The sequence below is a fragment of the Lissotriton helveticus genome (genome assembly GCF_964261635.1).
Source record: "Lissotriton helveticus chromosome 1_1 unlocalized genomic scaffold, aLisHel1.1 SUPER_1_unloc_17, whole genome shotgun sequence".
Lineage (NCBI taxonomy): Eukaryota > Metazoa > Chordata > Amphibia > Caudata > Salamandridae > Lissotriton > Lissotriton helveticus.
Window position 1 is genome coordinate 2,870,272 of NW_027611656.1, and position 26,093 is coordinate 2,896,364.

The following is a 26,093-nucleotide window of genomic DNA, read 5'->3' on the forward strand; positions in this document are numbered from 1 at the left end:
TGATGACGAGTGTACTATGATATAGGGTCCTATGTAAAGGAGTGGAATATTTTCGAGTAATGAAATGCCCCTCCCCTGTTCCTCATACCAGTAACACCCACTCATTTTTATGATACAATGCAAACTGTGTGAGACATTTCTGGTTCATACTTGATATCTCTATCTTAGGAATTAGTTGTTTCAAAGATAAATTGGTTTTTTTTGTCAGTGAATCTTTGTTGAAAGACTGTAAACAAAACGACAAAGCCTGGAAGAGGCCGCTATCTTAATATTTTAGGAGACAGTTGTGCTCTTAAACCAGAAACTCAAAACCTAATTAGAACCTACAATTCAGTCTTGTTTGAGGATATAAAACCGTATCAAATATAAGGAATAAGCCACAGACATAGGAAAATTAGAAATAAGCTGTTCCTTCAATTGTCGCTTTGACACATGATCTATGCCTCATTGTCACTGATCTGGTGTCTTAAACTCCATGGTATTTACCTCTGTTTTCTTTGCTATCTAGCACGTTGTGGATTTGAAAAACTGCAAATAAATTATTTAAAAGAATAAATAGGCTGCCTAGTTTCATTGCAAAACTGACCGAAATACTCATATATTCTTTAAAATACCTATATATTCATTGAAATATAGATATATATTCATTAAAATACAGATATATATTCATTAAAATACCGATATATTCATTGAAATACAGGCTGTCACTTCCAGTTGTCACCTTTCTGTAAATACTCTTAAGTCCTTTATGCCAGTGTTTGGAAGATGCTCATCTGAAGTGAAGCTATAAATGCTTTTTTACAGCAGCAAAGTGTGAGGCCCTGTAGTTGAACTGTCTGCCCCTTAAAAACAGTCACGTCTGTGACATCTGAAACCCCAGTCTTTACAGGCACCAATGCTTGTTTGTGTGAAATGTATTCACTGCTGGAGCCTGGAGGCGGCGGTTCTGTCAGCGGCCACCAGAGGGCGCTCCTCGCCTGCAAATGAAAGCCACTGAGCTGCACATTGTATGAAAGTGAGAAGGGTTTCCTCTTCAGGGTTAGCAGTAGCAGAGACAGCATCAGCAGCAAATGATGACATCACTTCCTCCCTGTGCTCAGTGTCCAGCCTGCTGCAAAGGAGGAAGGGGCCCTGTCTGTCTGTGTTTGCAGGTACCTCCATCTACAGACCCCAGATCTGCCCCCCCCCAGCCCCAGGAGGAGGAGAGAGCCTGGACAGGTTTCCGATCAGGTAGGAGAGCTGCCAACTCACTTGGCTGCAATTTATGAATCCTGGAATTCATGGTGATGTCAGATGAGGTGAGGCCTGTCCAGGGGAGCAGAGGAGGAGAGGCCTGTCCGGGGGTGCAGAGGAGGAGAGGCCTGTCCAGGGGTGCAGAGGAGGTGAGGCCTGTCCAGGGGTCAGAGGAGGCAAGGGATGTCCGGCGGTGCAGAGGAGGTGAGGCCAGTCCAGGGGTGCAGAGGAGGAGAGGCCTGTCCAGGGGTGCAGAGGAGGTGAGGCTTGTCCAGGGGTGCAGAGGAGGAGGGGCCTGTCCAGGGGTGCAGAGGAGGTGAGGCCTGTCCAGGGGTGCAGAGGAGGTGAGGCCTGTCCAGGGGTGCAGAGGAGGAGAGGCCTGTCCAGGGGTCAGAGGAGGTCAGACCTGTCCAGGGGTGCAGAGGAGGTGAGGCCTGTCCAGGGGTGCAGAGGAAGTGAGGCCTGTCCAGGGGTGCAGAGGAGGTGAGGCCTGTCCAGGGGTGCAGAGGAGGTGAGGCCTGTCCAGGGGTGCAGAGGAGGTGAGGCCTGTCCAGAGGTGCAGAGGAAGTGAGGCCTGTCCGGGGGTGCAGAGGAGGAGAGGCCTGTCCAGGGGTGCAGAGGAGGTGAGGCCTGTCCAGGGGGGTACAGAGGAGGTGAGGCCTGTCCAGGGGTGCAGAGGAGGTGAGGCCTGTCCAGGGGGTGCAGAAGAGGTGAGGTCTGTCCAGGGGTGCGGAGGAGGTGAGGCCTGTCCAGGGGTTGCGGAGGAGGTGAGGCCTGTCCAAGGGTGCAGAGGAGGTGAGGCCTGTCCAGGGGGGCAGAGGAGGTGAGGCCTGTCCAGGGGTGCGGAGGAGGTGAGGCCTGTCCAGGGGTGCAGAGGAGGTGAGGCCTGTCCAGGGGGGCAGAGGAGGTGAGGCCTGTCCAGGGGGGTACAGAGGAGGTGAGGCCTGTCCAGGGGTGCAGAGGAGGTGAGGCCGTGTCCAGGGGGTGCAGAAGAGGTGAGGTCTGTCCAGGGGTGCGGAGGAGGTGAGGCCTGTCCAGGGGTGCGGAGGAGGTGAGGCCTGTCCAAGGGTGCAGAGGAGGTGAGGCCTGTCCAGGGGGGCAGAGGAGGAGAGGCCTGTCCAGGGGTGCGGAGGAGGTGAGGCCTGTCCAGGGGTGCAGAGGAGGTGAGGCCTGTCCAGGGGGGCAGAGGAGGAGAGGCCTGTCCAGGGGTGCGGAGGAGGTGAGGCCTGTCCAAGGGTGCAATGGGGTGAGGCCTGTCCAGGGACAGAGGAGGTGAGGCCTGTCCAGGGGTGCAGAATAGCTGAGACCTGTCCAGGGGCTGCGGAGGTGAGGCCTGTCCTGAGGCGCAGAGAAGGTGACGCCTGTCCAGGGGTGCAGAGGAGGAGAGGCCTGCCCAGGGGTGCAGAGGAGGTGAGACCTGTCCAGAGGGGGGAGGAGGAGAGGCCTGTCCAGGGGGGCAGAGGAGGTGACGCCTGTCCAGGGGTGCGGAGGAGGTGAGGCCTGTCCAAGGGTGCAGAGGAGGTGAGGCCTGTCCAGGGGTGCGGAGGAGGTGAGGCCTGTCCAAGGGTGCAGAGGAGGTGAGGCCTGTCCAGGGGGGCAGAGGAGGAGAGGCCTGTCCAGGGGTGCGGAGGAGGTGAGGCCTGTCCAGGGGTGCAGAGGAGGTGAGGCCTGTCCAGGGGGGCAGAGGAGGAGAGGCCTGTCCAGGGGTGCGGAGGAGGTGAGGCCTGTCCAAGGGTGCAATGGGGTGAGGCCTGTCCAGGGACAGAGGAGGTGAGGCCTGTCCAGGGGTGCAGAATAGCTGAGACCTGTCCAGGGGCTGCGGAGGTGAGGCCTGTCCTGAGGCGCAGAGAAGGTGACGCCTGTCCAGGGGTGCAGAGGAGGAGAGGCCTGCCCAGGGGTGCAGAGGAGGTGAGACCTGTCCAGAGGGGGGAGGAGGAGAGGCCTGTCCAGGGGGGCAGAGGAGGTGACGCCTGTCCAGGGGTGCAGAGGAGGTGAGGCCTGTCCAGGGGTACAGAGGAGGAGAGGCCTGTCCAGGGGTGCGGAGGAGGAGAGGCCAGTCCAGGGGTGCGGAGGAGGAGAGGCCTGTCCGGGGGTGCAGAGGAGGAGAGACCTGTCCGGGGGTGCAGAAGAGGTGAGGTCTGTCCAGGGGTGGGGAGGAGGAGAGGCCAGTCCAGGGGTGCGGAGGAGGTGAGGCCTGACCAAGGGGTGCAGAGGAGGTGAGGCCTGTCCAGGGGTGCAGAGGAGGTGAGGCCTGTCCAGGGGTGGGGAGGAGGAGAGGCCTGTCCGGGGGTGCGGAGGAGGTGAGGCCTGACCAAGGGGTGCAGAGGAGGTGAGGCCTGTCCAGGGGTGCAGAGGAGGTGAGGCCTGTCCAGGGGTGCAGAGGAGGTGAGGCCTGTCCAGGGGTATAGAGGAGGAGAGGCCTGTCCAGGGGTGCAGAGGAGGTGAGGCCTGTCCAGGGGTATAGAGGAGGAGAGGCCTGTCCAGGGGTGCAGAGGAGGAGAGGCCTGTCCAGGGGTGCGGAGGAGGAGAGGCCAGTCCAGGGGTGCGGAGGAGGTGAGGCCTGACCAAAGGGTGCAGAGGAGGTGAGGCCTGTCCAGGGGTGCAGAGGAGGTGAGGCCTGTCCAGGGGTGGGGAGGAGGAGAGGCCTGTCCGGGGGTGCGGAGGAGGTGAGGCCTGACCAAGGGGTGCAGAGGAGGTGAGGCCTGTCCAGGGGTGCAGAGGAGGTGAGGCCTGTCCAGGGGTGCAGAGGAGGTGAGGCCTGTCCAGGGGTATAGAGGAGGAGAGGCCTGTCCAGGGGTGCAGAGGAGGTGAGGCCTGTCCAGGGGTATAGAGGAGGAGAGGCCTGTCCAGGGGTGCAGAGGAGGAGAGGCCTGTCCAGGGGTGCGGAGGAGGAGAGGCCAGTCCAGGGGTGCGGAGGAGGTGAGGCCTGACCAAGGGGTGCAGAGGAGGTGAGGCCTGTCCAGGGGTGCAGAGGAGGTGAGGCCTGTCCAGGGGTGGGGAGGAGGAGAGGCCTGTCCGGGGGTGCGGAGGAGGTGAGGCCTGACCAAGGGGTGCAGAGGAGGTGAGGCCTGTCCAGGGGTGCAGAGGAGGTGAGGCCTGTCCAGGGGTGCAGAGGAGGTGAGGCCTGTCCAGGGGTATAGAGGAGGAGAGGCCTGTCCAGGGGTGCAGAGGAGGTGAGGCCTGTCCAGGGGTATAGAGGAGGAGAGGCCTGTCCAGGGGTGCAGAGGAGGAGAGGCCTGTCCAGGGGTGCGGAGGAGGAGAGGCCAGTCCAGGGGTGCGGAGGAGGAGAGGCCTGTCCGGGGGTGCAGAGGAGCTGAGGCCTGTCCAGGGGTGCAGAGGAGGAGAGTCCTGAGAGGCCAGTCCAGGGGTGCAGAGGAGGAGAGGTCTGTCCAGGGGTGCAGAGGAGGAGAGGCCTGTCCAGGGGTGCGGAGGAGGTGAGACATGTCCAGGGGTATAGAGGAGGAGAGGCCTGTCCAGGGGTACAGAGGAGGTGAGGCCTGTCCAGGGGTGCAGAAGAGGTGAGGCCTGTCCAGGGGTGCAGAGGAGGAGAGGCCTGTCCAGGGGTGCGGAGGAGGAGAGGCCTGTCCAGGGGTGCAGAGGAGGAGAGGCCTGTCCAGGGGTGCGGAGGAGGAGAGGCCTGTCCGGGGGTGCAGAGGAGCTGAGGCCTGTCCAGGGGTGCAGAGGAGGAGAGGCCTGTCCAGGGGTGCGGAGGAGGAGAGGCCTGTCCGGGGGTGCAGAGGAGGAGAGGCCTGTCCAGGGGTGCAGAGGAGGAGAGGCCTGTCCAGGGGTGCAGAGGAGGTGAGGCCTGTACAGGGGTACAGAGGAGGTGAGGCCTGTCCAGGGGTGCAGAGGAGGTGAGGCCTGTCCAGGGGTGCAGAGGAGGTGAGGCCTGTCCCGGGGTATAGAGAGGTGAGGCCTGTCCAGGGGTACAGAGGAGGTGAGGCCTGTCCAGGGGTATAGAGGAGGAGAGGCCTGTCCAGGGGTGCAGAGGAGGAGAGGCCTGTCCAGGGGTGCAGAGGAGGTGAGGCCTGTACAGGGGTGCAGAGGAGGTGAGGCCTGTCCAGGGGTGCAGAGGAGGAGAGGTCTGTCCAGGGGTGGGGAGGAGGTGAGGCCTGTCCAGGGGTGCAGAGGAGGTGAGGCCTGTCCAGGGGTATAGAGGAGGAGAGGCCTGTCCAGGGGTGCAGAGGAGGTGAGGCCTGTCCAGGGGTATAGAGGAGGAGAGGCCTGTCCAGGGGTGCAGAGGAGGAGAGGCCTGTCCAGGGGTGCAGAGGAGGTGAGGCCTGTCCAGGGGTGCAGAGGAGGTGAGGCCTGTCCAGGGGTGCAGAGGAGGTGAGGCCTGTCCAGGGGTGCAGAGGAGATGAGGCCTGTCCAGGGGTGCAGAGGAGGTGAGGCCTGTCCAGTGGTGCAGAGGAGGTGAGGCCTGTCCAGGGGTGCAGAGGAGGAGAGGTCTGTCCAGGGGTGCAGAAGAGGTGAGGCCTGTCCTGAGGCGCAGAGAAGGTGAGGCCTGTCCTGAGGCGCAGAGAAGGTGAGGCCTGTCCAGGGGTGCAGAGGGGGAGAGGCCTGTCCAGGGGGTGAAGATGAGGGGAGGCCTGTCTAGGAGACAGAGGAGGGGAGGCCTGTCCAGGTGGGCAGAGGAGGTGAGGCATGTCCAGGGGTGCAGAGGAGGTGAGGCCTGTCCAGGGGGTTCAGAGGAGGTGAGGCCTGTCCAGGGGTGCAGAGGAGGAGAGGCCTGTCCAGGGATGCAAAGGAGGAGAGGCCTGTCCAGGGGTGCAGAGGAGATGAGGCCTGTCCTCAGGCGCAGAGAAGGTGAGGCCTGTCCAGGGGTGCAGAGGGGGAGTGGCCTGTCCAGGGGTGCAGATGAGGTGAGGCCTGTCTAGGAGACAGAGTAGGTGAGGCCTGTCCAGGTGGGCAGAGGAGGTGAGGCATGTCCAGGGGTGCAGAGGAGGTGTGGCCTGTCCAGAGGGTGTAGAGGAGGTGAGGCCTGTCCAGGGGGTGTAGAGGAGGTGAGGCCTGTCCTGGGGGTGTAGATGAGGTGAGGCCTGTCCAGGGGGTGTAGAGGAGGTGAGGCCTGTCCAGGGGTCAGAGGAGGAGAGGCCTTTGTTGTAACTAAAGTACTGTATTGACAATTGTATTACTAAGCAGAAGAAGATCAAAATAAAAATAATGATGGCTCAGACAAAATTTTTCCAAACGGTTGATGAAAGTGGTTCTCATGGATTGTATTCTTGTTTTGATTCTGGGTTTGTTGCTGGTGTGAATTTGGATATGCACGGCGTTGGTGTGCAGAGTGTGCAGAGTAATGATGTTCAGTATGTGCAAGGAGGAAATGTTGTTCCTCCGAGTCAGGGCCGGACTGGGAACCAAACCAGGCCTGACAATTTTGACGGACCAGCTCCCTGCCTCTTTTGTTGCTGGGGGTGATATAGCAGCACCACAGCAAAACCAGTGCCGAGTGACCAATATGTTTCCCAGCACTGAACAATCGGTCCCCACTGTTCCAGCCTCCCGGGGAAACACGGAAGCCTGTTACGGCCAGTGCGGCCCCGCTTAGGGTATAGGTTTTACTAACAGTGTCAATTTAAATACCTCAAACACTAATAATGTGCAGAATAAGACACACTCCTTGCGATGTTTGCAGGAACCTGGGAAACTGGAACATGAATCAGATGGCACCGAATGGGATATCTCAGTCAATGGTCATAACCCAACTGTCCTCTGTGCCGAGCATGCAGAATCAAAGCCAGATATATTGGAACATACCTTCAGTCCAGATAGTCCCACAGCCCAATGCAGAATAGGACGCCAAATTCTCAACAAATTCAGTATTTCAACAAAATCCTTTAGTGATTAATAAGGATTTTCCACAACTTGCATCTACACTAGGAGTTTCTACTGGACTGAATCAGACACAATGACTGTGCCTGAGACGGGAGAAGGATTGCACGCTTGGTACAGTCCTACAGGTCACCCAGAGTGGCCCTTTTGTAGAAGAAGACGTAAATGGGAATCCAGCATTACTTTTAATGGTGGCAGCTGGTTCGCGGCTGCTGCGGTGCTTGTGGGCTCGCTTCATAATTTTATGCTGTTGCAAATTTTTAACCTGATTTCTGCCTTCTTACTTGGCTACTGCTGCTCCCTCACTCCATCTACCGCTCCCCTAGCCCCGGTCCGGCACGGCTGAGTGCCGCTTGATCTGTAGGGCTGACAGGGTTGCGGCCGCCATCTTGGAGGGGCTGAGCAAACTTTAGGGTAGCGCTCTAGTTACCGCACACACAGGCCACAAAAGCGACACCCCATGCGCACGCGCAGCGGACGCGCTTGAACCTGGTGGCAGCTGGTTCGCGGCTGCTGCGGTGCTTGTGGGCTCGCTTCATAATTTTATGCTGTTGCAAATTTTTAACCTTGATTTCTGCCTTCTTACCTGGCCACTGCTGCTCCCTCACTCCATCTACCGCTCCCTTAGTCCCGGTCTGGCACGGCTGAGTGCCGCTTGATCCGGAGGGCTGACGGGGTTGCGGCTGCCATCTTGGAGGGGCTGAGCACTCTTTAGGGTAGCACTCTAGTTACCGCACACACAGGCAACAAAAGTGACACCCCATGCGCACGCGCAGCGGACGCGCTTGAACCTGGTAGCAGCTGGTTCGCGGCTGCTGCGGTGCTTGTGGGCTCGCTTCATAATTTTATGCTGTTGCAAATGTTTAACCTTGATTTCTGCCTTCTTACCTGGCCACTGCTGCTCCCTCACTCCATCTACCACTCCCCTAGCCCCGGTCTGGCACGGCTGAGTGCCGCTTGATCCGGAGGGCTGACGGGGTTTGGGGCCGCCATCTTGGAGGGGCTGAGCACTCTTTAGGGTGGCGCTCTAGTTACCGCACACACAGGCCACAAAAGCGACGACCCATGCGCACGCGCAGCGGACGCGCTTGAACCTGGTGGCAGCTGGTTCGCGGCTGCTGCGGTGCTTGTGGGCTCGCTTCATAATTTTATGCTGTTGCAAATTTTTAACCTTGATTTCTGCCTTCTTACCTGGCCACTGCTGCTCCCTCACTCCATCTACCGCTCCCCTAGCCCCGGTCCGTCACGGCTGAGTGCCGCTTCATCCAGAGGGCTGAAGGGGTTGCGGCCGCCATCTTGCAGGGGCTGAGCACTCTTTAGGGTAGCGCTCTAGTTACCGCGCACACAGGCCACAAAAGCGACGCCCCATGCGCACGCGCAGCGGACGCGCTTGAACCTGGTGCCAGCTGGTTCGCGGCTGCTGCGGTGCTTATGGGCTCGCTTCATAATTTTATGCTGTTGCAAATTTTTAACCTTGATTTCTGCCTTCTTACCTGGCCACTGCTGCTTCCTCACTCCATCTACCGCTCCCCTAGCCCCGGTCCGGCACGGCTGAGTGCCGCTTGATCCGGAGTGCTGACGGGGTTGCGGCCTCCATCTTGGAGGGGCTGAGCACTCTTTAGGGTAGCGCTCTAGTTACTGCGCACACAGGCCACAAAAGCGATGCCCCATGCGCACGTGCAGCGGACGCGTGCAGCGGGCGCGCAGGTGGAGCGCCGAAGGAGTGCCAAAGGCGCGCCAAAGGCAAGCCCGTCTGCGCCCGTCCGCGGCCGGCCGGGCCAAGGGGCACCTCACTATGCCCAATTTTTAACCTACTCCTCAGAGGAACTCCACCGCTATCAACTTCATGGAACCCTTAGCGCCGCCTCAGCGTCCATTATTTCCAACCTCGGTCTTGCCCGGCCCCACCCTGTTCCGCTTCCCACATCCACCTTACCTTCCCTTTCATCCCTCCTTTTCCTTCCATCAGAACCTGGCCAGTCCTTGAGGCCAATGACCGTCATTTCGGCTTTCCTTTTAAACACCAGATCAGCGGTGAAACACCAATTAGAACTTTTTGTGTTTCTGGATTCTTATAAACCTGATCTTTTATTCTTGGCAGAAACTTGGTTCTGTCCAGATTCCCTTCCCAATATTCTTGCATCACTACCCTCCATCTACTATGCCTTGCGGGCCGATCGATCGTCAGGCAAGGCAGGTGGAGGCGTTGCTCTGATTGTCCGGTCGGACCTTCACTTCCAAACTCTCTCCTCTCCGACTATCAAGGGAGCTGAGTGCCTAGTGATGCGATCTGCTTCCTTTCAGACCCCTATCACCTGCGTCCTTGTCTACCGTCCCCCTCACCATACCCCTTATTTTTTGACCGAGTTTCAAGAACTTCTCGCCACACTAGCAGTTAACAACTCTTCTGTGCTCGTTCTTGGTGATTTTAATTTTTGGCCATCTGATCCTGCGGAAGACGCAGTATCTAGAGATTTTACAGACCTCCTCCTCAGTCTGAATTTTACCTCACATGTGTCCGTCCCTACCCATATTAAGGGCCAAATCTTAGACCATGTTAGACGGGGACCTGGAGGGTCGGCCGAGCACAAGGGGAGAGGCCTCCGATGAGGGCCGTGTCCAGCGATCGTACAGACAAGTAACTTCCCCCCCACAGATGGACACCACACGAAGATCAGATTAACACCTTTTATAGGCAGTTCTTGAAGTAAGGTAGTACGATACAAGGAGATCAGGACACGATGATCCTCTCAATTCTAGTCTCTAGTAGAGAAAGGGGGTAGCGGGACAGTCTTGGTACCTACGGGTACTGAGGTGAAACGGCGGTAGCTCACAATCCTCGAGCTCGGCGGTCGGACGGGTCGGACCGCGGCAGCGCCAGCAGGTCCCGAAGAGATCGTAGGGGGCAACGGGCCGCGGCAGCGCCAGCAGGTCCCACGAGGATGGAAGTTACAACGGGCCGCGGCAGCGCCAGCAGGTCCCACGAGGATGAAGGTTGCAGAAGGCCGCGGCAGCGCCAGCAGGCAGGACGATAGTTCACAAGGCAGGGCTGCGGCAGCGCCAGCAGTCCGTCAAGGATGAGTTCTTCTCGGTGTCTCTCGACTCCAGGATACAACTGCCTTCCTGCTCTGGGGCTGCCTCAGTTATAGGTCTGGCGCCCTTTGATGTCCGGACCCTCGCACTGGGAGGTCGGGAGGTCCGGGATGAGGGAGTCCAGACACCCAGCAGGGGGGTGGAGCCAGCACCCGGGGAGGCTGGGGGCGATCGGCACCTGGCGGGGGAGAGCCATCGACACTTCTTTCTCCCATTAGCCTGCCAAGTGGTCCGTTCACCTCCTGTGTGGATGGTGGTGCCGGGATGGCGGGGCGTGGCCAGGCCCAGGGTTGGGGTCGAGCTGAGGCCACGCGGCCGCGTGGTGCAGTGTCCAAGATGGCGGCTGGGCCGGGCAATGGGGCTGACGGGGGCCCGGGCACGTGACACAGAGATATCCGGGAGCAGGCGTCCCGGAGGGGACGGGTTGCGGGTTGCTTCTGCGGGTAGCCCCCGGAGAGCCGGTGTCTGGGCCCTGTCATGCGGGGAGGGAGCGAGCCCTTCGTGGGGCCTGTCCAACACTGAACATCCCGGACTCTCCCCCCACCATCACACCCTGCCTTTGGTCAGACCACTTTTTGATTTCGTTCACCTTAGACTTTCACCGGTCCAAGCGCCCTACCCTTCCCAGGAATGTCTGGGCCCGCAACTGGAACAAGGTTGATATCCCTGCCCTTTGTCGTTCCCTCCAAGCCTCCTATCCGGTCCTAGAGGAACTTTCCCCCCTCATCCCAGGCAACCGCTATTAATGGCTGGCTATCCAGGTCTTGCAGTCAAGTGGCCCCCTTGAAACGTGTCGCGGTGAAACGTGCCTATAATGTTAACAAATGGTTCACCGACGAACTCAAGGGAAAGAAGTTAGTTGCCCGCCAGGCAGAATGCGCCTGGAGGCGTACTTACTGCCCCATTTTAAAAGCTCATTATACGGCCATGCTTAATGCATATAAAAGTGCAATCCTTTTAGCCAAGATGAACTACTTTTCTGACAAAATACTCTCAGCTGGAAATCAATCTAGAGAAATTTTCTCTACCGTCCATGAGCTGGCTCTGTCAGATAGAACCTCCCTAAAAACCTTCCCCTTCCCAAGCCCTCTGTGACTCCCTTAACAATTTCTTTGTTGAGAATTTTGCAGATATCAAGGCCAACATTCCCCCCTCCCCCTTTTCCTTCTGCCCCTGAACCCCCCCCAACAGGTTTCATTTAGATCACATTCCTCCACTGACCAGAGAAACGTTATCTTCTCTGACGGTGCGTGTTAAATCAGGCTCCCCCTCTGATGTTTGCCCTGCGCCCATTCTGAGGGAAATCTTTGAGGATTGCCCCTCCCCTCCCCTGGAATTCCTGAACGATTCCCTCAGGAATGGTGCTGTCCCAGATCTTTATAAAACAACCATTATTATCCCCTTATTGAAAAAACCTGGTGCTGATCCTGCCTCCCTCACTAACTACCGCCCCATCTCCCTTCTCCCCTACCTGGGTAAAATCTTGGAGAGCCACGTCGCCTCTGTCCTCAGTTCCTTTGTGGAGGGCAGCGGTTACTTGGCCTCCTGCCAGGCTGGATTCCGCCCCCGCCATTCAACTGAGAGGGTTGTGGTCTCTGTCTTAGACAGCCTCAGGGAAGGGATGGATAAGGGTTGTCCCCAGGCTTTGGTCCTCTTAGATCTGTCCGCTGCCTTCGACATGGTTGATCATTCCATTCTTCTCACCCGTGTCAGGGCAGCGGGCATTAGTGGGCCTCCCTTAGCTTGGCTTACCTCCTTTCTGAGGGACCGCACCCAGGCTGTTCATCTAGAGGGGTTTTCTGCTTCTCCACGCAAGGTGCAGTGTGGTGTCCCCCGAGGTTCTTCCCTTTCCCCCCTTCTATTCAACCTTTATATCTTTCCTCTCATTTTTGCTTTACAGCAACTGGAGGTCACTGTGTTCAGATATGCAGATGACCTCCAGTTGATCTTTAACCTTTCCCATTCTTCTGAATCCATCCATAACTTCCAATCTATTATGTTTTTCATCAGGGACTGGATGAACTTCAACCACCTTAAACTCAACCCAGACAAAACTGAGCTGATTTTGACGGGTGGTGCATCCAGTCCCTGGACCCCCATGTTTTGGCCCTCTTCACTCGGCTCCCCCCCTCACCTTCTCATTCAGTTAAAACACTTGGGATCACGTTAAACCAAAATCTCACCATGCACTCCCAGATCAGTATGGTGGTATCCTCTTGCTTTTTCACTCTCCGCACCATCTGGAAAATCTCCAGATTCTTTTCCCCTTCTGCCCTCAAACTCATCATGATTGCAATGGTACTATTGCGGCTGGATTACGGCAATATCTTGTATAATGGCGCTCCGGCTTATGCCCTTCGACGTCTACAGCTGGTTCAGAACCAAGCGGCCCGTCTCATTTATGGTCTCCCTAAACTCCATCATGTGACCCCTGTATTGAAGAACCTACATTGGTTGCCCCTTAGGGAACGGGCCCTCTTCAAACTTGGCTGTACCGCGTTTCAGGCTTGAGCTGGAACTGCCCCAGCCTTCATAAACTCGGTAATCTCCAGCTATATCCCGGCAAGGGAGCTCCGTTCCTCCACCCAGTCCCTCCTCTTAGTCCCTCATTTTAGGAAGAAGAGGATGGGCGGGGTGAAATTCGCTGTCCTCTGCCCTACGTTTTGGAACTCCCTCCCCCCCACCATCAGATCCATTCCACTCTATCCTGACTTTCGTAAGGCCCTTAAAACGTACCTTTTTTTGCAAGCCTTTTCAGTTTAGTCTTCCCGCAGTCTCCACCCAGGTTCAAAAACGTCTCCTAGCGCCCAGAAACCGCCATGTATATGCGCGCTTTATAAGTGTTTTTAAAATTCAAATTCAAATTTAATCAATAAATGTGCTACCGGTTCCACAGTCAGACTGACGGGAGCTCCCAACCCACCCCTCTTGGGAAAGGAGTCCAAGTTGTAGGCATTCCTAATAAACAACTAATAAGCTGTCAGCAAATGTTCCCGTACAAATTGGGTCAATGATGAATGGCCACAAACTTAAACTGTGATTAAGATCCAGTTATTATGTTAGGGAATCACCTTGTAAAATTACTTGTGGCTTTTTGGGGAAGAGTCACAATTCATTATTCATTTTGTAGGTGTGGTTTATTACATTACATTTTGTTGTGCCATGTTTTCATGACTATTCATTGATTGCTGTCAATTTTACCTCATCATGAACCATGTCAATAATGTGTTCTCTCAGTCTAAAAACTTATAAAATGTACTGTTTTGGGATATTTGCTGGAATTGATTTATTTTACACTTTTCCTAAAGGCATACTACATGTCATTCCTCTTACTGATTTTGTACTTAAGAACTTTTCCTTGATTTCTAACTAAGCAGGTCCTATGTCAGTTTGCTCTTTGATATTATAGAAAAACGTTTTCTTATTTCTTAGCACACATTTATTGTGGTGCTCTGTCTATTGACTTTACAGCTAGAGTTGTTTCTGATTCTCGCTTTTGATATACTTTAGAGGTTACCAATATGTGATCCTCCTGCAAATATTATGATAATTATTTCTCTGCTTGAGTAACCATGTTTATGCCTTCAGTAATTATTTGAAATCTTTAATATAACTTTGTAGCTTTTTGTAGCTCCAAAGGCAAGGGTCTTTACCAAGGAAGCGGTCCTTTAATGGGCAGTATTGCCTGCTACGGCTGACTATAAGGCCGTTACACGGTTTGCTCCATGAGGGCAGAATGTGTTAATTAATAAAACAAAGGTGTCCCAGAGACCGAGGGGGTTGAACCACCTCCGGTACTCCGAAACCTTTGTTTCACAGCCGTTGCTGTGAATGTTCAAAGGTTAACAGCCGCATGTTGGACCACGGTGATTAATTGTTGAACATTCACAGCAATAGGTGGTAAAGGAGGCTGAAGTCAGCCCCTGGTTCTCCCTCAACAGTTCAATGTTCTAAGCTTCGTCTTGCAAAGGATTTATTCCAAACTCAAGCCCTTGAGTCTCCGTCTTGTGGGGCTCATCAGCCACTGACCCTCCGCATCATCCCTTCAGATAATTTATCAATAAAAAGCGCCAACACATTGATGCCTTGTTGCTTCCATTGCTCAGCATTCGAACTTTGCATCAGCTTGAGCTTGAATTGCTGTTGCCCAGAGAGCATGGTTTTTATAAATATAAGAGTCTGGTTGACTGATTTATTAACGGGGCAGAATTATGTCCAAGGACTTTAACATGCCTTTTGTGAACCAGATTGTTTTGATTTGCAAGTTTCATGGTCTGTAAATGGAAAGATGGGGGTTATGAAGATGTGGACTGTGTTGCTAGGGTTTGTTATCTGAGACTGTGGGTGAACTCCATATTCACAGAGACCTTTTACAGCAGGGGGTCATGGCTCTTGAACCCAAAAAAAGTATTTATTCATAACCAGAGTTGCTTCACAATGGCCTCCAGAGAACAAGAGATTCTTTTGTTTTGGAAGTTCAGGATGGTTATTTGTAAAATGGGATGAAGTGTGATTGTCGTCTGACGCAAAATTATTTCTTTACTTCCTTTCAAGGTATTCTGGGATTACCAGGTAGTGCAGCGTGGCTGCCACCCTCGGAGGAACAAAATATAATATAACTGTCAGGTAAGAATTCCTATAACTCTTAAGTTTCCTTTTCCCCTGTTTCTTCTTTCTCTATTCCCTTTCTTGATCTCTGTTTTTTTTGTCTCTTCAACTTCAACATTTGACTCCCTCCGTGCACTATTCTTGTTGTTATCAAACTTCTGATAGTAATATAATGGAGCCACATTCCTCCTGGAACATGTTGGGGGTGTAGTGCAGGTCCAGTTCCTTTTTAGGTCAGTTTTGCCCAGCAGTTCTTTAATTATGCTCACATTTGTCTCCTCCTCTACACCATTGATACTATCCTCCCTCTGTCCATTCTTTCAGCATCTTTCATCTCTGGATCTGACTTACATCTCTTTACATCCTGCTAAACTGCCCTTTTCTTTCTTGCCTACTACAAGCAAAAGAAACAGTACATGTGTGTGGACACACATGCACACAGGGCTTGCTTTAGTGTGTTACAACCGGTGGAGCCGCACCTGGTGCTAACCTTGGGGGCACTGTCTTTAGAAGTAACTTATGGTTTCCTGTGCTGGAACATGTAGTGAGAGTGGAAGATAGCCTTTTGTCCATTTCTTCTGTTTTGTGGTTTTCTTTTCTAGACCCTTTCTGTTTTTCTTTACTGTTGTGCTGTTTTTTTCTATTTTTTCAGGTGTTGCAGTGCCTGGTTCCTGTCGCAGGAGCATGATGAGTTCTGAGCCACCAAGTAAGTCCTTATCATCCGCACAATTTGAAATAGTGAATTCCACTGAGCTAACTGGACACAGTGTCAGTCTACAGTGGCATTTAAAGCATTGATTACAACTAGGCGAATTCCTTTTTTCAATAAAATGTCCCTTCCTAGATCCTTTGAAAAAGAAATAGATGAATAGTTTAAGTGAGTAGGGGAGTAAGTAACATCTAATAATTCATTAAAAGAATTACAAGTATCTCACTATCATGCCAGCCTGTTTCACAGAAAGTGTAAATTGATAGTGTTGGCTGCTTCTAAGAATCTATGTTGCAATATATGTGCAACTTGTATTTCTTTCTTAATTATTAAATACGTTTTCTCTCACATCCATGAGCTCCAGTAATCCGAATCTCCCAATCTACAGTGTCCCCAAGCTGTTTCACCACTATCAGAAATGATACTCAACAGATTTCCTGGCTTGTTTTTGTCAATACTTTCTTTGTGCAAAGTATAAGGTCACATATATTTTTTCTTTGTGTTCATTTACAATTTTTGACTCCATTTCTACAGGTGACTGAAGCATGAACAGAAAAAAGAAGGTTTAAATTTAGTGAAACACAACGAAAAGGATTATTTTAAGGAAAGTTAAAACATTCTCGAGCTCTTGAGAAGAAACACATTCTATGTGCCAGGAATGGTGAGGATGTTGGTGCGGAAGAAACTGGTGAATGAGAAAGTTGTCAAATCCCTAAAGTAAAATTGCCATAAATGTTTACCAAGTGTCAGTAACTCAGATTGAGGAGAACATTGGCCACAATTGATCCCCACGCAGTGCACTTGAGAAAACTCAGTGCTGTACATTTTGTTTTTATGGTTTATGAGAAATGCTTTGGAGACCTAAACCCTCCCCAACCGATCAGCATCTGTAGACGTGTTGTGATGTGACAGAACCGTCAAAAAGACTAATATTCATGGTTTACAAGCGCAAGCTTTTGTCTCTGTCTCCTGAAGACGAGAGGAGAGAAAAGATTGTTTAAAAGAAAGTCATTGTAAATCCTCTTTCTCAGATGTTGTTACAGCAAAGATGCTGGATTATCATTTCCAATATAGGAAGATTTTCTCCACCAGCTGTCTCTTGGGTTGATCCGAGTGGTTTCAAAGTGTCCTGTAACTCCAAAGTCTATCATGTACCTGTCTTAGCCACTGAGCAAAAAAGCATATACTGGCACAGGAAGTATAAAAGGGGCCAGTGTTACGCTATTGATAATTCATAAACCACCCTGGCATGCCCTAATCATCTGTCATTACTTGTATGAACAAACATACCTTACAGGCAAACACTAAAGCCCAAAGACCTTATCAGTGCTTTTAAAACTCCTAAATCAAATGTGATCAAACTAGAATCACTAAATGAGACTAATTAAACTTGAGAAAATTCACCCGGGCATAACTTGGAGAAAATGAATCCCTGAGAGGCCTCTTAATCAATACAAGGGGCTCCTCAGTGAAAGTTAATAAGACAAGTTAGATCGGTGCCTTTAAAGGTAGGAAAATAATTTCCAGGTAAAAACTATAATTAGTTGAATACATATGTTAAGAAGAGCATCTGAAATGTATTTTAGAAGTTAATGCTGAGTTGTAACATAAACAAGTACACAATCAGAAATCAGATTCAGTCTTAAGATGGCATGTATCCAGGAACAAACCCAACTTGGAGAAACAAACAACTCGAATAAGAGCAATGAATGTGAGAACAGCTTTAGTTATCAATCCCACCTCACTAAACATGAGAAAACTAGCGCTGGACGAAAACCCTATCAATGTCCCGAATGCCAGAAACACTTCAATCACAAATCCAACCTTACTGTACATGAAAGAACCCATAATGGGCATAAACCGTATCAGTGCTCCGAATGCTGTAAAAGCTTCAGTCAGAAATCCAGCCTTACTGTACATGAAAGGACCCACACTGGACAAAAACCTTATCAGTGCTCTGAATGCTGTAAAAGCTTCAGTGATAAATCCAGCCTTACTGTGCATGAAAGAACCCACACTGGACGAAAACCCTATCAGTGCTCTGAATGCCAGAAACACTTCAATCACAAATCCAACCTTACTGTACATGAAAGAACCCATAATGGGCATAAACCGTATCAGTGCTCTGAATGCCAGAAAAGCTTCAGTCGGAAAATAACTCTCACTCACCATGAGAGAACTCACACTGGGCAAAAACCTCATCAGTGCACTGAATGCTGTAAAAGCTTCAGTCATAAATGTAGCCTTACTGTACATGAAAGGACCCACACTGGACAAAAACCTTACCAGTGCTCTGAGTGCTGGAAAGGATTCAGTCTGAGATCCAGTTTAATTGAACACGAGAGAACTCACACTGGACTAAAACCTTATCAGTGCTCTGAGTGCCGGAAAAGCTTCAGTCAGAAATCCCACCTTACTGTGCATGAAAGAACCCACACTGGGCAGAAACCGTATCAGTGTTCTGAATGCCAAAAATGTTTCTATCACAAATGCGGTTTAACTCAACACGAGAGAATCCATGCTGGGCTCAAACCCTATCAGTGCTCTGAAAGCCAGAAAAGCTTCAGTCAGAAAATAACTCTCACTCACCATGAGAGAACTCACACTGGGCAAAAACCTCATCAGTGCACTGAATGCTGTAAAAGCTTCAGTCAGAAATACAACCTTACTGTGCATGAAAGAACACACACTGGGCAGAAACCGTATCAGTGTTCTGAATGCCAAAAAAGTTTCTATCACAAATGCGGTTTAACTCAACACGAGAGAATCCATACTGGGCTCAAACCCTATCAGTGCTCTGAATGCCAGAAAAGCTTCAGTCGGAAAATAACTCTCACTCACCATGAGAGAACTCACACTAGACAAAAACCTTATCAGTGCTCTGAATGCTGTAAAAGCTTCAGTCATAAATCCAGCCTTACTGTACATGAAAGGACCCACACTGGACAAAAACCTTACCAGTGCTCTGAGTGCCGGAAAGGATTCAGTCAGAGATCCAGTTTAATTGAACATGAGAGAACTCATACTGGACTAAAACCTTATTAGTGCTCTGAATGCCGGAAAAGCTTCAGTCAGAAATCCAACCTTACTGTACATGAAAGAACCCACACTGGGCATAAACGGTATCAGTGCTCTGAATGCCACAAAAACTTCAGATTGAAAACAACTCTCACTAGACATGAGAGAACTCACACTGGGGATAAACCTTATTAGCTCTTTGAATGCTGGAAATGTTTCAGTAGAAATCTGGTCTCACTCAACCTGCGAGAACTTACCTGGAAAAAAACTCATCATTGTTCTAAATGCCTGGGAAGAGTCTGCTGGAGATTCAGTTTCATTCAACAAGAGAGAACCCACAATGAGAAAGAAAATGACTTGTGCTCTCAATGTGACAAAAACTTTAGTTGTAAATGTAACCTTTCTACATAAGAGAGACAATGTGGGAAAATAAAAGGTGCTCACTGTAAACCCTGGGGGAGGTTTCAGCCTCGCAAAACATTTACATGAAGCAGCCACAAAGACATTGATTGACCATCAAACTGTCTACTGAGAAAAGCACACAGTGTGGGATGGAAATGCTTGAATTAACCTCATTCTTTTGTAACTATTTGTGGCCTCATTCCATTCAGCGTGTTTTGTTTGCTGAGTGTTTATAATCCATGGCTCTGACTCACAGAGTCCATTCGATCCTGAACTTTGAGGCCACGCCTCCAAGGATCAGGAATGCTTGAACCTCAAACTGTTTCCAGCCTTAACGAGCCTCACCAGGGGGCTGCAGCAGGAGTCCCTTTGTCATAGGTCTCTATGGGACCAACATCTGTTTATGTCTGTACCACGTAGGGTTGATCATTGAGAAAAACTAAAGGTGATGGATGGACTGGTAGTTAATCTCTGCAACATCCCACCACATCATTCTCTAGTCTTTGTGTAACTACAGACGAGGTCAGCCATATGCAAACCATTCTTGGCCCCATCCTAAATAGTCCTATTTGTCACGTCCTCTCTAGCTCCTCAGGATCAGGGTGATACTATATGGGGTCCACCTCCTGACTTCCCCCACACTCTGACTATTGAAATATACAGAGTATAGAGATAATCAAGCGAGGGATGGGAAAGGGTAGGAACTGCGGTGGAAAGGCATTACCTGTAACAAAAAAGCATAACATTAATACTGTACAGCAATCCTATCTACTCTCATATGTTCTCGCTAGAATCCTAACTATACCTTATAGGTCTTTCCCAACAAGATGTTCTTCTTGCGAACAGATAAACAACACCACCTGTAAAAGACAATAACCATTCATCAACACCACACCAGTTACCGTGTATTGAAACACAAAAAATCCTTTTACTCAATCATACTCACATCCACACCCCGCGGATCCCAGAACAAAAATAGAACAAAATTATCCTTCTCCAAAGATTAAAAATAGGGTTAAAATCCAGTAAGTTCTTGGTGGAAACAACTCAGTCTCAGTCTTGAGCCAAGAAAGAAAAAACACACAGTTTGGGGTTCCACCCAACGTGGAAAAAACGCAAAAGGAAATCCAGAACTTTAGTCTCCCACAAGTATACTGTCTGAACAGGATAGGAAGTCACTCAGGAATATATATATATATATCTTAGCATATATCAATGAGGCCAAGTGTTTGTCAATGAAAAGGTACAACTATACCCTTTGAAGATCGAGTCCAGGGTGAGATGCTGCCGTGGCTTCTTATCTGAAAATCACCAGACACAGAAGGAATCCACAAGTTCTCCGCAGCCGCGAGAGAACTCACTTCTGTGATCCACACGCTCAGAAGAGCGGTGATCAGGAATACCGCCCGACGCAGCCGCGACCGGGAGAGGAGCAAAAGCAGTTCACGCTCAGCCGAGCGGAACACAAGAAGACGCCCACCGCAGCCACGAGCGGGCAAAAATGAAGGAATCCGGATCGCGTCCTCACGGAAGATGAGACGCGAGGTGGTACAGCGGCTCAGCCGAGCCTCCAGCGATACATGGATCTAATCCCCAGGAAAACAATGGGAAGGAACACAGGAATCCAATCCTCTAACAGCACGGCTGTTGACAGAGTCCAGGAAAGCCAGAATCACGTACAACGCTATCGCTTTGTCACATGATTTTTATCAACTAGCGCTGCTTCCGCCTGAAGGCATTCTGGGACATGTAGTTCTCGATGTCTGTAACAATGTAGGCGCATGCAGATCTCAGTTCCTGACACTAATGACTTCTGTTCCAAAAGGACACAGACTCGTATTACAAAGATCCACATGAGTGGCCTCTTTCCATCTTCTTTTTGTTTCAAATGGAACCTGCTATCCCCTTAACCATGCCTCAGGCCTGCCACGTTCCATGCTTTGGCTCTTATCCTCAACCTTGAACCATCTCCATAACTTGGAAGCTCCGAAGACTTCGCAGCTGTTGTAACTGCTTGAAGTTTCACACATTTTGATGGCCGTGGATTCAGGTTCAACTTGATGACCCAACTCTACTCTGTGGGAATTTTGCACTTCAAGCCACTTCTGTGCAGCTCGTCACCTTCTGAGACTGATTCAGCCAAAAACCTTGCATCAAATTCCAGTGTTAATCATTACCTAAGACTAAACTTATCTTTGTCCTCTCGAGCATAGCTCCCAAAGTCAGCTACAATTTTGTAGGTGACTTCCTGATTGATTCAGTAGAACTGCTTGTTTTTTATTTATTTACCTTTTTGTTTGGATTTGACAGTTGTTTTTGCTAATTACTAATCCTTAAATCACAGCCCACCTTTAGATTTTGCTTCTGAATAATTATTAAATATTCTTTTTGCTCTAAACTTGGTTTGAATCTTACAGTTCCTTGTCTATTTTTAATAAACTGTATTGAAATTTGTGACTTCCACTGTTTTGCTTTTCCTTCGAGCGTGTCTTAGGCCATACTGCTCAAGCCACGTTACCAAAAGCGTGCTAAGAACACTTCAGTAGAAGACACATTTACCTCTGCTGGCCAAAGTTTGGAAAAAGCAAAGCAGGCTGACTCCAGAAAGCACTCTAAGGTTACGGTCTTAGGTGGCGTCTGCACCACCTGTAGATGCAAAAATCTAAGATTATGAGGGAAGCTGTTGGTAGTTGTGCCCCGGGAATTTGAGACTGCCTCTCAAACAGTCTCAAACAGTTGAAAGAGCTCAAGAGGCAGATTCATGTCCTAGCAACTAAGACTGCTCGCTCCTGTCATACAACACTCACACTGAATCACACTCCCTGTGCAATGTACAAACTTTTACATAAAGAAGTTGTGTTGTGCTTTGTGAACAGGCTTTCACCCCCCTTTGTATGCAAATGAGTTTCTGTGATCAGACACCCCAGGCTCCCATCTCTTCTAGTGCAGATGATAATGTGAGAACTAACGAGATCACAAACAAGGGCTGTATTGAGAAATAATCGTCTTCCAAGTCACACAGTAGTTTGTAGTTCTTTATTAGTATTTTAAATGTACATCCCCGATCCCTTTCCAAGGTAGAGTAAAGTTTGCGAAGCGCGACTCTCTTGGGGCCTGCTCCCCAGATTAAGTCCATAAGAACAGAAACAGAGTCCAATTTCCTGAAGAAGTGCAGAGGCAGGTAAACTAGAGTGGTCGAGAAGCAGTATAAATGTATTAACAGCATTTTTGCATTTCCACTCTACCCATGGGTTGATAGTTGCAGGGAGCCCCAAAACAACAGGGAGCTGCAAACCTTGGACATCACCTAAGTTGCCCTGTATACGTTCTTTGTCGGTGTGGTAAGTTCATCGCTTAATACCTGAAGATGTCAGGGTGCCACCCCAGTGCTAATTGGGGCAGCACTTCCTGTTCTAAGTTGTGAGTTTGCGCATGGGATATAAGCTGGATTTGGTCCAATTTAGCCTCAGTCCGGAAGTCCTACCAAAATCGTCTAGAACATCCATCACCTGTGGTAGATACGACTGCACGTTCCTGAGGTACACAAATGCATCATCAGCATACAGTGATATGTGCTCTCAATTTGGCCCACTTGGTATACCGACTGCTGGGTCCTGCGAACAAAACAGACCAGCGAACAGGTCCATGACTAGGGCGAAAGTAGTCGACAGCGGGCATCTTTGCCACATACTTCAAAAGAAACTGAGATCTCTGCCTGTCCGGATGCAGGCCACCGGGTTGGTGTAGAGGAGATTTATCCAGTGCAGTATTTCTGCACCTAGTTTCATGTGCATCAGCACTTACGCAAAGTAAAACTACCCCAGGGTGTTGAAGGCGTTCTCTATATCTAGTGAGAGTGCTGTTTATGGAGCCAAATTCATGAAGATTCTTTTCCATCAGCCAGAGAGGCGCCATAGGTTAAGACATATTTTTCTCCCAGTTACGAATTCATTCTGGTCTTGGTGCCAATGTAAAGAGGCAGGGGAGCAACCTATTTGCAAGGACCTTCCTGCAAATCTTGTGGTTGGTGTACAGTGGCCAGTAGGAGCGTAGCTCCAGGGGGTCCCTGTTGTGCTTAGGCAGAACATATATCATAGCCTCCCATAGGGATCCCGGCAATGTGCCCTCCTGCTGGGCCTGTTGGTACATTTGTTGTAGTTTTGGAGAGAGGGTTGCTCTGTAGGTGAAGTAAAAGTCCACCGGGAACCTGTCCATCCCAGGAGTTTTGTTGCACGCGATATAGTCAATCATGAAGCCAGTTTCCTCAGTGGTCAGGGTTTCATCTGGTGTATGTCCCTGAAAGTGGTTAGGTCTGGGGGTCGACAGTCTTTTCAAATACTCATCTAATTGGGGCGCTTGCACTCCCAGCACAGCCTGGTATACAGACGTCTGGTACTATAGGAAAGCCTGGTTTATATCTGCTTGTACATTTCAAAAACTCAGTTATACATAAGGATAAACAGACAAAACCGACCAAAAATATATGCTCACCAAGTAATTTAATGTACTAGTTTTTCTGGTGAATACTCAAGTAATATTCAAGAGACAGGTAATATTCAAGAATTACCGGTTAAGTAAAGGCTGCTCCAAAAGGGGGAACGTGCTAATAGGATGAGGAGTGCTCAGTGTTAAGAAGGAAAGAAATCAGTGACATAGGAGAAAACAAGAGATGCGTATTATTTTCAAAAACACTATGATCGGTTGTCATTCACCGTCATAAGCAGCCTAGCTCCACATGTATTTGTACACAATTTAAGTCATATGTAAAATTGCAGAATAAAATTCAAAATTTGCATGATAGAGAACACAAAAGGGTAAGTCTAGGCCTATCCAAGAGCGTCGACGTTTCGTTCCGACTTAGGGCACAAGGGTATTTCACAACCTCGGCCGTGTGGATCTTCTTCAGGACAGGGGTGGTGTGGGGCAACCTGGATGAAGGTGGATAAGTCACCTAATTGGAATAAAAGCTTGGGTCAGGTCCGTTGCTGTATGTAAAGGTGCGCATCAAGAAGCAGTGCGCGTGGTTGAAAAAGGTAAGGCTTACCCTTCGCATGTGGTGAGAAGCCAAGGGATGAGTTCATCAAGCCATGTCGTATTCACTAGTAAATTCCATTTGGGGTAACCATCAAGGAGATTAATGAACTAAGGAGGAAAAATGGGGAGAAAATGCCTTAAGTACTTGACCGGCATCGAGGATAGCGTATACGTCGGTTACAGTGCTGATCAGACATACCTCAGTGTTATTCAGGAATGAAGCCTGGGCAAAGTTGTAAAGGTGGGGGCGCCATCGTGGTCCGTGTATTAATCACGGTTCAAGGCGATCAGCGGTCTGTGAAGTAAATGTGCGAAAGCTTAGTTATGCTGGCAAGGAGAGGCAGCCGGCTGTAAAAGCATTACAATTACGCCGCGAGTTGTGTGGTTAATTACCTGAAGACAGGGGTCCTCACAGTTCGGTGTCTCAGCAACAAATGAATTGCAAGCGTGGCCCCGCCAGGAGGATGATTAAATACCGGAGGCCGCGGGAAAAGGTTACTGAGGACGTGTGCTAATGGCCAGAGTTGAAAGACTCGCAAGGCCATGCGCCGATTACCGAAGGAGACGAAAGCTCTCGTCACGTGTGACAGATGCCTGAGTTATGATAGTGCATTAACGCTGGCATAATAAACCTGAGACATCAATATTTCTGAGAAGTATATACATTGTGATGAAACACATAAAAACATTGAAAGCTAATTAGTCCCGAAATACATGTGCTGTATACAATGTGAAAGCGGGAAGAATTCAACATGTTTGAACATTCGGTATATGAGGGAAAAACATGTTTGGAGAGTACAAGAAAATACTTCTAAAATACGAGCATGAGTACTCAAATGGATGCACTATTAAAAGCACGATGTAAAGTTAACAGTTTCACTTTGTATATAGCACATGTATTTCGTGACTAATTATGGATATGATTTTTCAGGAGAAAAGTAATTGACACACAGATACAAGTACATGGAAGGTACATAGATGCACAATGGAAGAAAGTACATGTAGACCAAAGGTGATTTTTTATTTTTTTTACAATTTTTTGTAACAACATAATTATTCTACATGTTTATACAACGCAATACACAAAGATAGGTACAAATCTATAGTGAGATAAATGCTTTTATACAGAGGGATATGCTGTAAATTTCTCTTAGCGTATAGTGCTTATGTGGGGAAGAGCAAATTATTGAGTAGTTTTCTCAAGATAAGGTGGTTGTCAGTGGATATTATGTTGGGGGGTAAAGAGTTCCATAGTTTGGCTGCTCGAACAGAGAAGGATGTGCCACCCATGTTTTTTTCTGGTATCTTGGGATTTTGAGGCATGATGCCCCTTTAGAGCAGATGTTCCTTTGTTGAATGTGTTTGGTGATTTTATTCCTGATGAAGAGCGGTCCCATTCCATATAGTGCTTTGTGGGTGATACAAAGTAGCTTGAACGTGGATCTTCTGGCAACCGGTAACCAATGCAGGGCTTTCAAGACCGGTGAGAAGGTGTCTCCCGGTTTGATATGCAAGAGTAGTCTGGCAGCCGAGTTCTGTATCTGTTGTAGTCTTTTGATGGTTGTTAAAGGTGATCCGTGGTAGAGGCTATTGGCGTAATTGAGTTTGGACAAAACAAGGGAGATGGTAGCTTGGACCTTGTGTGGAAATCCCAAATGAGGGAAAATTAGTTAGTGTTTTTATAGTGACAAAGCTTGTTCTTGCTAGTTTGTCCACTTAGGTATTCATTGATAGCTTGGAGTCCATGGTAATTCCGAGGTTTCTAAATTCCTTCAATACGTGAGGCAGTGATCCCAGTTCATCAGGCCAGGAGGAAAGCGGGTCATAATGTTTCGAATCGCCACATGTGAGTATTTGCGTTTTTTGAAGCGTTCAATTTGAGATGGCTCCAAGTCATCCACTGATCCACAGCTCTGAGACAACTGAACATTGGGGATTTTCCAATGTCTTTGGGGCACTTCAGTTGAAGGAGTATTTGTGTGTCATCTGCATAGTTATAGCACGTGAGGTGAAATTAATTGATCAATACTGGTAATGACTTTATGAAGATGTTGAAAAGCATGGGCGAGATGATAGAGCCTTGAGGGACCCCTGCTTTTGTGGAGTACGGTTTGGATGAGAAAAGTGGGGTGTGGATGACATTAGTTCTGTTACGAAGGTA

The 26,093-nt window shown here is 49.8% G+C and overlaps 1 protein-coding gene across 1 annotated transcript; it reads left to right on the plus strand.

Annotated features, from left to right (window-relative positions):
- Positions 1-1,098: 1,098 nt before the first annotated feature.
- Positions 1,099-21,352, plus strand: LOC144805645 (uncharacterized). The gene is made up of 4 exons (XM_078672162.1): positions 1,099-1,230; positions 14,716-14,787; positions 15,422-15,475; positions 16,013-21,352. Exon 4 carries the CDS (start codon positions 17,126-17,128, stop codon positions 18,521-18,523), a length of 1,398 nt encoding a protein of 465 aa, XP_078528288.1. The 5' UTR covers positions 1,099-1,230; positions 14,716-14,787; positions 15,422-15,475; positions 16,013-17,125; the 3' UTR covers positions 18,524-21,352.
- Positions 21,353-26,093: the final 4,741 nt, after the last annotated feature.